We start from the raw sequence: 12,823 nt of genomic DNA on the forward strand, positions 1-12,823 counted from the left end.
CCCCCCCCCCCCCCCGCCAAAGGGTGTGCCCCATTCCCAAGAGACCCCAGGGGCTGCCCTACAACAGGGCCTGGCTAAACCCTATGCAAAGAGGAAGCCTGGCAGGGAGAGAAAATGAGAGAAGTCAGGTAATTGTCCTGGCATCAAGGGGCCTCAGCTCCTGGGGGCCACACCGTCCCCTTTCCTTTGTCCCTGGCATCACAGTTTTCTGTGGGTTCTCACACACCCTGTTGGACTTGATCCAGATGAGGAAACAAGCTCAGAGAGGTGAAGAGACTGGCTCCAGGTTTCACAGAAAGTTGGTGGGACAGGAACCCAGCTCAGTGGGCTACAGAGCCAGCCTGAGACCCCACCCCAGCTCTGTCCCCTGCTGTGTGGCATTGAATCTTCCTGTTTTTCCTACCCACACCCCATCCAGCCCAGCCCAGACAAGTGTGTGGGTCAGGGATGACCCAGGGATGGCCCCAGACAGGTCTCACAGGAGCTGAAAAAGTCATCCCATCAGCAAAGGCTTTGCCAGTGAGATGGGGGCGGGGGGGCCTGCCCAGAAAGCCTCGAGATCAGAGATAGGAGCTGAGTGAGGGGGCAGAGAGACAGAGACCTGGGGTCCAGAGGTGACGGGAGGCTGGCTGCCCCTGCCCCTCCCTGCTTAAAGTGGCAAATGCTGGGTGAGAGGAGCTGTTGGCTGGGTTCCAGAGGAGAGGACCAGCAGAAAAAAGTCTGTAAAATGGGAGCGAGGGTTTCTCCCTCCTAGAGTTGAATCTGGGACGGGAAAGAATTGGGACAAAGTATTTGACACTTAGGAGGGAAGGGGTCTCATGTTCGGCACCTCATGCATGCTGGGACCTGGGCAAATGATGTGTATACATTTTCCTCTAATCAACACAACAGCCTAACATGGTGGACCTTATGACTCTCGTTTCATAGAAGGGGAGGCTGAGGCCCACCGAGGCAGGGGACTTGGCTGAGGTCACTCAGCTGGGGGGCTTGCAGCCGGTCTGCTGACCACAAAGCCTCCCCACCACCCACTTGTGGAGGTCTTTCACTCCTCAGGGCCTCCCCACTTCTCTCCGCCATGGCCCCAGAGCTGGGAGCTGGGTGGGCCTGGGGAGGATGGTGGGCAGCCGCACGGGACGTGAGCACAGGGTCCTCTCTCCGCAGACAACGCCCTCAGGAGCACTTCCTGGCTAGAACAGCGGCCGCCCAGGGTGGAGGGCAGGTCACCAGAGCCCAACTCAGCAGAACATGACAAGGCTGGGCCCAGGGCCTCAGAGGGAGTGGACCTGGCCTCTGGCACTCTCAGTTCCGACCCTGCCACCACCCCCACCCTGACTCCCACCACCCGGCCCCAGCCCACTGAGCCACCTTCACACCCAGATGTCCCAAGCCAAGGTGAGTAAGCCTCACAGGGGTCAGCAGGGTACAGCCCATGGGCCAGATCCAGCCTGCAGCCTGGTTCTCTATGGCCCTTGAGCTAAGAACAGTTATTACATTTTTAAAGGGTTGTGAAAAAAAGAATACGGGACAGACGTATGTGGTCTGGAAAGCCTAAAATCTTTACTGTCTGATCCTTTGTAGAAAGCTTGAGGACACTGATAATCAAACAGGTAGTATTTTCAACAAATCCTTCCTAACATGTCACCTAGAATCCCATCATCAAATCCAGCAACTGTTCCCACTTCTTTACTTTTTTCTGTCCACATTTGTACGTTTGGCTTGTGTCTTTTGGTAGAAATCTTTCCCATTAAATCATCGAGCCCATCTTTCTGGAGGGTATCTTGGCTACCTGTGACGACAAGGTCTTGTTAAATCCGTTCCCCACTTCGGTCCTGGTGCATTCCACTTCCAGGAATCTTTCCTCAAGTGTCCGTCAGCAGTGTGGACAGCAGCTGCAGCTTACCTGCCCCTCACCCCCAGCCCATTTCCAACATCAGAAAACTGGAAATAATCTGAAGATCTCACACCGAGGGGACTGGGGCACAGCTGTCTGGTGGCTTGGTAGAGCCTTGAAATCACATCATTAAAAGCCATTTAATGATGTGAGAAATTGCTCAGTGGAGGGAAAAAACAGGATACATAAAATTGTATATTCAGAAGCACCACGGTTTTTAAAAGTATGTCTGCATGACTATATATACAAAGAAAAAAAATGGAAGGAAATACAACATATTTAAATTTTTCTTTGGATATTGACATTTTTCATTATTTTTATTTTCCTCATTCTCCTTTGCTGAATGTTCTGTTTTCTACGTTGATCAGACATTGCTTTGATCATAAGGGGAAAAAAGGCTGCAAATATGGGGCGCCTGGGTGGCTCAGTCGGTTAAGTGTCTGCCTTCGGCTCAGGTCGTGGTCCTGGGATCGAGCCCCACATCGGGCTCCCTGCTCAGCGGGGAGTCTGCTTCTCCCGCTGCCTCTGCCCTCCTCCCCCCACTTGCACTCTCTCTCTCTCAAATAAATAAATAAAATCTTAAAAAAAAAAAAAGGCTATAAACAAAATATCGGGACGGGTTTAAGTAAGACCCAGATAACGTTCCTGGACTGTTGCTCCGGGTCCGGGGCCTGTGGGGCTGAGGACCGAGTGCTGCTCCCCTTGCCCCCCACAGGCAGAGAGACGAGCTGTGAGGGCACCCTGCGGGCCGTGGACCCCCCCGTGAGGCACCACAGTTACGGGCGCCACGAGGGAGCCTGGATGAAGGACCCTGCTGCGAAAGACGACAGGATCTACGTCACCAACTACTACTACGGGAACAGCCTGGTGGAGTTCCGCAATCTGGAAAACTTCAAGCAAGGTTGGAGAGCTGGAAGTTGGGAAGGGGGCAGGGGGTGGGCGGCCTGAGGAGGGTCTCCCACGGAGACTGGCAGGGGGTGGGCGGCCTGAGGAGGGTCTCCCACGGAGACTGGGCCCTCTTGTGCCTATGCTTTCCTGGGGTCCGGAATGTCCCAGCCTGGTCCAGCTCCACATGATCAGCCACCCCAGTGAGGGGCATCTGAGGGCACCCCCTATGTGCTGGCATGGAGCCAGGAGTGGGAATGCAGCAACAAACAAGATGGGCAAGGTCCTGCCCTCAGGAGCGTAACTTACTGTCAAGAGGAACAACACTTAGGGTGTCCTCTTCTTGAGTACTTATTATGTGCTAATCACGCCATGTGCATCAGCTCATGGTAGCTTCATAATTCTATGGCGGGGGGGAGGTCAGTACTCTGTTTTACAGGTGAGCAGAGCCCCAGGCCTTAGAGGAGCTGCAAGTCTGGGCAGGGAAGGGCAGAATTTTGGTTATCAGATCTGGGGCATGATGGGGGAGGGGTCATTTAGGCCCTACCCGCCCTCCAGAAATGCACGGTCTGAGGCGAGAGGCAAAGACCTAAGGAAATAACTTCAGTGTAGTGTTTGAGGGAGAGCTCGAGGGACTGTGGAACCCAAGCCTGGACATCAGAGAAGACCTCCCAGAGGAGGAGGTGATGTTGAGCTGAGCTTTGGAGGGAGAGCGGGAAGAAGCCATAGAAAAGGGAAAGGGCTGGGTGTTCCAAGCAGAAGGCCCAGTGTGTGCCAAGGCCCGGCAATGAGAAGCAGAATGGCCTAGAAGGGAGGTGGGGGAAGCATAAGGAGAGAGTAGGCTCAGGCAGGCCTTGGGAGCCACATCGAAGTTTGGATTTATCCTGAGAGCCTTGGAGTCACCGGGTATGGCCTGGAACAGCCAAAGTCCTTCCTCTGCCAGGTCCAAAATTGACCTGATGCCTGCCTCAGGCGGCTCATAGGCTGGTGTGGAGGAAGCCACTGAAAAGTGCCAAGACAAGGGTGATGGGAGGCCAGAGGGGAGGCCCTCACTCAAGCCCGGGGAGGTGGTGGAAGGCTTCCAGGAGGAGGTAGTATTGGTGGAGGGCTCTGAAAGATAAGGAGGCATTTCCCAGGCAGACAGGACTGGGAATGCAGTCCAGACAAAAGAAACAGCCTGGGCAAAGGCCCTGAGACAAAGCCCTGGGGCTGTCTAAATCCTGGCTGTGCCATTCCATAACTGGGTGACCTTGAACCCTCTGACCCTGTTTCCTCCTTGGCAAGGGGGATGCTAACAGTACTTGCTTCGCAGTGGTCGGGGGGTAAGAGGATTGGCCCAGCTCCGAGCCCGTAGCCTACTCGGTCTCCCCTGCTTGCTGGGCCACTCGGGAGCCCTGGGTGGCCTGGCCGGCCCGCCGGCCCCGGTGTGAGCATCTGCCCCGCAACCACAGGCCGCTGGAGTAACATGTACAAGCTGCCATACAGCTGGATCGGCACGGGCCACGTGGTGTTCCAGGGCGCCTTCTACTACAACCGCGCCTTCACCAAGAACATCATCAAGTACGACCTGCGGCAGCGCTTCGTGGCCTCCTGGGCACTGCTGCCCGACGTGGTCTACGAGGACACGACGCCCTGGAAGTGGCGCGGCCACTCGGACATCGACTTCGCCGTGGACGAGAGCGGCCTGTGGGTCATCTACCCCGCCGCGGATGACCAGGACGAGGCCCAGCCCGAGGTGATCGTGCTGAGCCGCCTGGACCCCGGCGACCTGTCCATGCACCGGGAGACCACGTGGAGGACGCGGCTGCGGCGGAACTCCTACGGGAACTGCTTCTTGGTGTGCGGCATCCTGTACGCCGTGGACACGTACAACCAGAAGGAAGGCCAGGTGGCCTACGCCTTCGACACGCACACAGGCACCGACGCCCGGCCGCAGCTGCCCTTCCTCAACGAGCACGCCTTCACCACCCAGATCGACTACAACCCCAAGGAGCGCGTGCTGTACGCCTGGGACAACGGCCACCAGCTCACCTACACCCTCCACTTCGTGGTCTGAGCCGGGACCGGTGCTCACAGGAGAGGAGTGGCCGTGGGCGTGGCTCCTCCACAGCAACTCCTGCAGGGGACTCCGTCAGCACATATTTATGGGGGTCCAGGCCCGGGGCAGGTGCTAGGCACGTGGCGCAGCCAGGATAAAGCTTCCTTGGCACCCAGTGGATTAATAATCCCTTCCACTTGCAGAGCACTATGCCAAGAGCTTCACATGCACAAACCCATTCAGTCCTCCCGGTAGCACCCCCGGAGGTAGGGATAATTAAGCCCATTTAACAGATGAGGACACTGAGGCCCAGAGAGACCATGTCCCTTGCCTGAATAGCCTCAGTTTGGATCAGGCAGGCCATGCCGTCACAACAGCCCCGTTTTACAGATGAGGAGACCTGACTGCTCACCTTCACCTCCAGGCCTCTCCCTACTCCTCTAGATTCTCTTGTTCTCTCAACTCTGTCTCCCTTCCCCCCGGGGCCACTCAAAAGCAGAGGCCTCGGGAATCTCCGCACTATGTGGCACGCTGCGTCCCACCCCCGGCCCCCGTTCTGGCTGAACTGTTGGGGGCCCTGGGCTTCAGGCCCCTGGCTAATGTTCCTGCTCCTTGCCTTTGGCCACCCCCCACCCCCCCTCACCCTCTGTCCAACCACATTCCAAACCTCCATGGTCACCCAGCCACTGAGCAGAAACCGCACCCCGAGGAAAAATACCAGCCCCTGTTCCAAGTTCCCCTCCCTCTGTATTCATGTTTATTTTCTCTTATTCCTCCTCAGTGCTGTCATTTGTTTCTGTAGCAGCAGCTGAGAAGGCCGCCGGCAGCTGCCTGCCAGACCCGACTCTACCAGGGTGGGGAGCTGGGCCAGGCCCCGAGGCCCCCTCTCCACCCAGAAGTGCCGGCTTTGGCTACATACCCAGGCCATGGGACCTGTCCTCAGCCCCTCCCAGAGCCCTGGGGCCTGGGGTCCATGTTGTCCTTTCTCTCTGGACCTTTGAACCCACAGCTTAGATGTACTCAGGGATACCTTCAGGTCTGCTGTGAGCAAGACCCTGGACAGGGCTGGGGTGGTGCCGGGATGAAACAGATTCCCTCTTCCTTGTCAGTCCTGACCTGGTCATTTGGTGGAATGACCCAGCAGATTTTTTGTGGTTTATTTTTTTTGGGGGGGGGGGGTTGAGATCTGAGCGGTTGGGTCCAGGGGAGGCATTGGACCTTATGGTTGCAGAGAGGTGCTAGAGGATGGAAGCTGGGAAGGAAGGAGAAGGGGGTGTGTGGACCAGGCTTTTCCAGGCTTCAGAGTTATTGGTGCCAGGACCACCCTGAACCCGGGCCTTGGGGCTGAGGATGCACAGGTGGGCCGTCTCTCCTGGTGCTGCTGGTGACCCCCCTGAGCCTCAGACCCAGGCAGCCCGTAGGACATAGACCTTAAAGCCTTCCCCTCATCTGCTTTGGGTAGTATTTTCAGAGCTAGGAAGTTCACCAGTCTAACTCCCTGTTTCACCAAAGGAGAAAGAAGCCCAGAGAGGTTTAGAGAGTAGTTTGGGGCCATGCTGGGGAACAGGACACAGCTGATCTTCCAGAAGGGCTTTGTCTATTTTCTTTATTCTTCCGGCTTAGAGGCAGCTCTGCCTGGGAAGGCCATAGACTCCCAAGGACCCAGTCCATCCCAACACCTTTGAGAGTATTTACTGCTGATCCCTACACCACCCCCTGACCCTGCTCCCCTCATCTGGCCCCATGCCAACTCCTGCATATCTGTGTATTTGGACACCCAGCTGCATACCCAAGAGTGTAAGGAAAAGCATTTTGTGCAGAAGACGTCTCTTTCGGGCATGGTCAGGTGATGTTCTGTTTAAGCCGTAACTCACCCCTGAAATAGAGGGGAATGAGGATAGCCAGCCAAGCAAGGCCTGACTCATAGCGGTGGACACATCCAGCCTCCCCCACCCAACCGTCGGCGGGCTCCACCGAACAGTCTCTTCAGGGGGCTGCATTTCCCTTGGCCCTGGGTGTGGGTTTTACAAGATTGTGTCTTTCATGATATCACAGCCTAACCATGTGAGAAGTGTTCAGACTCCTCTTGCTCAGTAGTTGGAGAAAAAGGAAAGTTAGAAAGGATGGGATTTGGGAAAATGGAAGGACAAGCAAAATTGTTTTTGGGGGGGCGGTGATGCAGGCTGCAGCCTCCAAACCTTCACTAAGCCCCTTCTGTTTTCAGGCCTTAGTGTGTGGGGTTTTGTGGTAGATAGTTATTTTCCTCACTTTAAGGATAGTCGAACTGGAGCCCAGACGTGGGTCACTTGTCATGAAAGCAGTTAAATGGGGAGCCAGGTCTCAAAATCAGGTCATCTAAGCATCACCACTGACTGAGCATCAAGTGGGCCAAGCATGCCGGGTGCATATTCTTGCTTCGTCACAACAGGGAAGGTCTATACTTGGAATGTGCCCATTTTATAGATGAAGAAACTGAGGTGAAGGGACTTACCCAAGGTCACACAGTGGCTTAGTCTGTGGCAGATCGGGGTTTCAGGGCTGGTCAGTCCATGTTGTTTGCCAACTGCATGGCACTCCAGGGGCAGCTCCAGAAGTGTCACCAGGCCACAAGCTGCATCCAGAAAGGACACCCAAGAAGGAAGTTGGGGTCAGCCTGTAAAGAGCCTTGAATGCCAAGCCAAAGACTGCCTCCAATCACATTTGGAACAAAGTCAAGTATAAATTAACAGAGAAAAGAAAATTCTAAGACAATTGGAATTGATTCCATTGCTCATGGGAAGCAGGGACGGGTTTTTGTCGTGGACTTTATTGCATTTGGCCACAGGTACTTCGAATAAGAAAGGACCTGGACTGGGGAGGACCAGCGTTTCTTACTGACCTTGGATGTGAAGGCAAAGGAAGCTGTCTCTGGTGTTCTGAACACATGAAGGGGCTTTGGCTGCGGCCTTGGATTCCCCCTAGAGATTCCCCCTAGGCCTTGACATTTAATTTGCTCTGTCTGCGGAGGAGAGAAGGGGGCCTCTGCCTTGGGGGCAGCCCAAAAAGTGAGGCTGGGGTTTTCCTGGGAATCATTTGAGTGTTCCTGAAAGCCTCTGTGTTCCAAAGCGTCATGTTCTCCTTGACAGCATTGGAAACCACTCTGGTGACAGGAGAACACAGCACCGGATGGTTGTCAGAGAGCCTGGGTAGGAGTTAGGGAGGCCTGTTGGGATCTGGCTCAGCCTCTTCCATGCTGCATGCTTGGGCAGGGTAGGGACTGACAGAGGAGACAGATGTCAACTCCCTTTTATGGCTGAAGACCTACAGCTTAGGGAGGACTAAGGGCAGCTGAGGACCCAAGGAGCACCCTCCCAGAGCTAGAAGGCACCTGGACATACTTTCTCACTGATGCACCCAGGAACCCCCAAGGTTGGCATTGCTTTCCCCCCTGACAGGTGATGAACCTCAAGTTCAGGGAAGTTAAGCAACCTGCTCAGGGTCCTGAATCTAGCAAGTAGTAGAGTCAAGATTTGAACCAGGTGTGTGTCTATACCAAAGCCCCAAACTCACTGTTATTAGAAATCTTGTGACAGTCGTGTTTTCTCTTTTGCTTTGGCCACTGGGAACCTCAAAGTCAAATTTGAGATTACTTTTAACAATTGTACTGAGTCACCAACTGGACTCTGACTTCATTCTAGCTTTCTGCTTTAACCTTTACCCAGATCTGTTTATTTTTACTCGATTGTATTTTATCTATGTTTGTAAGTTGCCACAATACCTTTTTTGCAACAAGGTGGCATATACCTAAATAAATACGTGATCAAATTTCCATTTGAAAGTCTTGGATAAGTGCTGTGGTCTGCTTCCTTATCATAACACAAACATTTAATTTCCTGGGGAAAAGAGTGTTGTGGAACCGAGGAGGTGGGCCTTGAGCATCTTAGTCCCACATTTCCCAGACTTGTCCCTCCCGTACAGACCTTCTTCGTGACTTTTGCCATTCCCCTTGACCATCTTCAGTATGGTTTACGGTTTCTCTTTCAGATGATTTCATTCTTTTTACTAAAATAATTTTATTTCAAAGGGAAGCTTAATAAGCTGTTAGCAAAAACAAAAACAAGTTTTTAAAGGAGGAATATTACAATAGTAAAAAAAAAAGTCAGTGACCACCATGCAAGGTGGCTGGGATGGGACACTGAAAACAAGCAGCACTATTGGTTTCTGGTGGTTACTGTGCCTGTGATCCCTGGGCCAGTTGTTCTTCGTGTAAAAAGCCAGATTAGCAAATGTCAGGGGGTATAAAGGACAAACCAACACCAAGTGGACATTGACCTTGATGTAATCAGAGGGATGGGACTAGAGGGAATAGCTTTCAAGGGCCTTTCACCTGGTGGCTTAAGTACCTCTAAAGAGCTCTCAAGCCACCGATGGTGACATGGATTTAGACCAACTTCCCCAAACACAAATGCACACACATTCAGCTAGGCCTTCCCTCCCCAGCCTTGGCAGAACTGGGCCCTGTCCCTGTGGCCCCTGGCAAGAACAAGGGTCCCGCTTCCCCCAGGACAGCCAGCCAGAAGCACAGTGCTAGCAGGGGCTGATAGGCCCTGTGCCTCTCACCATGCAGACCCTGTTGGAGCTGACACAAGCAGACCAAACATGGCCGGGCTTTGGGTATCTGCATCGTGGCCTCTCCACTCAGGCCCTTGGCCAGCCCTAGCCCTGCCTGTTCCCCACTGCCCCATCTTCTCCGACCTCTGCATCAGCTGTTCCGTCTGGCTGCTACCCTGGTCCCTGCACCTGGGCATGGCTGCCTCCCTCTGGCCATTCACGTCTCAGCTGAAATGTCACCTGCCCAGAGAAGCGATCCCTCAAGGCTGGGTCTGAAGCTGGCCCCAGTCACATTGAGTAAGGGACAGGCGAGGCTAGGTAGGGAGAGACAGGGAGGGGGCCACCGTGACTAGGGTCACAGAAATCCCAGATGGAGAAATGTTATAGACAAGATATTAACCAGAGAGAAGGGAACATAACAAATCCACTTTGTTCTAAATATAGAGGAGATAGTTTCATAATATTTACAAATCCACTTGTCTTAAATGTTATAGACAAGATATTTACCAAGGTCCCTGGTCAGTTTTCTATAAAAGACTGACCATAAAAGCCCCCAGTGGCAACCCATTCGGGACCCCTCTCGCTCTAGAGAGCTCCTTTTCTTTCCTTTCTGTTCTCACCTTCCCTTAATAAACTTTCACTTCAGGGGTGCCTGGGTGGCTCAGCTGGTTAAGCGGCTGCCTTCGGCTCAGGTCATGATCCCAGGGTCCTGGGATTGAGCCCCGCATTGGGCTCCCTGCTCCGCGGGAAGCCTGCTTCTCCCTCTCCCTCTGCCTGTCTCTCCGCCTACTTGTTCTCTCTCTCTGTCAGATAAATAAATAAAATCTTTTAAAGAAATAAATAAATAAATAATAAACTTTAACTTCACTTTGCCCTTTTGTCCCCGAGATTCACTCTTGAGACAAGAACTCTTCACTCCGTGAGACAAGAACTTGCAACAACATTGCTCTTTTGTCCCTTCACTGGTGGGCACTTACATTCGTGTACTTGCCTGGGGTTTGTCTCCCCTCGGTGGGATCAGAGCCCCATGAAAGCAGAGCTGTTCCCCACCATGTCACCAGCACCCAGGAGATCCCCCCAACAAATGGCTGCAAATGACCGGGCAATCTGTGTCAGAACTTTGGGCAAGTTCATACAGGGTCTGCTGAGCAAGCCACCCTTGGCCCCAAATATGTTACCACTGGATGGGCCACACTTCTTTCATTAATTTGTGCAGCATAAGTCAGGTTCCACACAGAAAGCTCTGGACTGCAATCTCGGATCATCAAGGCTGGAGAGCAGACAGGATATTCCCAGTGACTCCCTCCACCCTGCAGTTGGATGAAAACGGGGAAACCCGGGGCGCCTGGGTGGCTCAGTCGTTAAGCGTCTGCCTTCGGCTCAGGTCATGATCCCACGGTCCTGGGATCCAGCCCCGCGTCACAGGGCGCCTGCATCTCCCTCGGCCTGCCTCTCCCCCTGCCTGTACTCAAGCTCTCTCTCTGACAAATAAATAAATAAAATCTTAAAAAAAAAATGAGAAAACCCATCTTCGGGGGAAAATACTTGCCTAAACACTGCTCTGCTCTGCCGCCAGACACTTACACGGCAAAGAAAGCTGTAGCATCCCGGCGCTGGACGAGACAGGCACTTGGCTCTGGGTCCCGATTCAGCGTTCCAGGCAGCTCGGTGGCCAACAGAGGCCCGAGGCTGTAGAGTTCAGTGGGCTGGGGGGCTGGACTGACTGACCTCTGACCCTTACCGGTGTGGTTGACAGCACCCCGCGCCAGGGGGAGCAGCGGTAAGGCTAGTGCAATTCTGTAAGCCCTGAGCGTGATGCCCAGCACACGTGGGCTTCAGGAAGTGGCAGCCACCATTGCCCTTGTGACCAGTTAATGCGCTGCTCCGAGGGACAGCCAGCTCTCCATGTCCTGCCCTGCGGGCTCTCCACCGTGACTGACACCTGTGTGCTGGCCTCGGGGGCACCGAGCTGCCCTTGCGAGCTTGCTGGGAGGCGGGGACTCAGACACAACAACACCCACTGGGTGCACTTGGTGCTCCGCCAGTGGAGATCTCAGAGGGGCTCCACGTGCCTTGCTAAGGAGTGTGGGCTTCTCCCAGAGCCACGGAGGGACCAGGACCTCCCAACCTGCCTCCATGTCGAAGCAGAGCCTCCCCTGGTCACCCTAATGATGTCGTCCTCAAAAGGGGACGTCCTCTCTCTCTGCCCTTTCCACTTTCTTCCCTGGTTTCAAGTCCTAAAATCCCCCCCTTGGCTGGTGTGGAAAGGAAGAAATAAAAATAACTAACTGTCCCTGGGCACTAAACGTCTGGGTGTGTGCTCTGTGCCGGGGGGTGGTGCTCCGTCTTTCCAGCATGTCCTTGGATCTTTCCAGTTACCCCACACGGTAAGTACTATCGCTGTCCATGTTTCACAATTGAGGAAACTGAGCCGCCCACCGCTACCTCATGTGTTCAAGGTCACACAGCTGGGGGTGGCTGAGCTTGCGGAGTCACCCTCTCAAAATGCGTACCAACCTCAGCTCGTTCCAGAGCCACTGCGCAGTGTTAAAGGGTGATGCCCAGGTACCCCCACGGGCCAACATACCATAGTCTCTGGTGGAGAACTGAGATTCAGTGTTTTAAAAGCTCCCCAGCAGATTGTGCTGTGCGTTCAGGGTTGAGGCCCCCTGCCCCTCGCCCTCCCGCCACTCAGAAAGAGCACCTTGAGCACAATGGGGTGGATCTGTCAGATGCCAGGTTGCACCCAGATTAGCATCCTCTGCCCTGGCTGCTGCAGGAGAGGGAACAGAGAGAGCAGGCCTCGGCCTGGCGTGTCAGCCACTTCTCCCCAGGGCGGCTGCTGCTGGGGGTGGGGTTCCTAGGGCACAGAGCACAAAGGCTCCCTCTGCCCCCAGGCAGTGCCCAGACGCTGCCCCGCCTACCCAGCCCAGTCTGAACTCTGCCCACGTCTGGGGCCAGCCCCTCGACCCCCCACATTCCAGCAGGGACCCCATGAGGCACGAACAGACAGGGCTTTCAGGATGCGTGCCTGCCAGGGAGGATGCATTATTAACGAGAATTATCTGCCATGAGCACTGGGTGGCATTTCACGTGCCAAAGGTTGGCTGGCCCCGCCCTGGCCCTGGCTGCTTGGCTCCGGGGCCCTCATTCCAACTGTGCAAGGACAGAAACTTTATTCTCTTCCACAGCCAGAGGCCTCCGCCCCTCACCATCTGTGCAGCCCCCCTCAGCGATCCCCTCCACCCCCACCCAGGGGCCAGAGCTTTCCTTCTCCAAGGCTCAGCGCAGAGCGGATTACATAAGGGTGATCCGAAAGTCAAGTTTCCCAGGTCTTTTTAAGCCAAGGATTTTATTGACAAGCGAAGTCGTCGCTGCCAAGATGTTGCCAAGATGCCAAAGTCATTGTTGTCCCAACC

General features: G+C 54.4%; 1 protein-coding gene across 2 annotated transcripts in view; it reads left to right on the forward strand.

Moving 5' to 3' along the window:
- The window catches only part of OLFML2A (olfactomedin like 2A), a 28,873-nt gene extending 20,258 nt beyond the window's left edge, over nt 1-8,615 (forward strand). Inside the window, exons 6-8 of one of the 2 annotated variants that reach the window (XM_032418836.1) lie at nt 1,162-1,392; nt 2,607-2,792; nt 4,228-8,615. In XM_032418836.1, the coding sequence (XP_032274727.1) occupies nt 1,162-1,392; nt 2,607-2,792; nt 4,228-4,832 (1,022 nt within the window). In that variant the 3' untranslated portion in view covers nt 4,833-8,615. The remainder of the gene's footprint in view (nt 1-1,161; nt 1,393-2,606; nt 2,793-4,227) is intronic. The other variant, XM_032418837.1, reaches the window with a different exon arrangement.
- The last annotated feature ends 4,208 nt before the right edge of the window (nt 8,616-12,823 follow it).

This window comes from Phoca vitulina, unplaced genomic scaffold (assembly GCF_004348235.1).
Source record: "Phoca vitulina isolate PV1807 unplaced genomic scaffold, GSC_HSeal_1.0 scaffold21, whole genome shotgun sequence".
Lineage (NCBI taxonomy): Eukaryota > Metazoa > Chordata > Mammalia > Carnivora > Phocidae > Phoca > Phoca vitulina.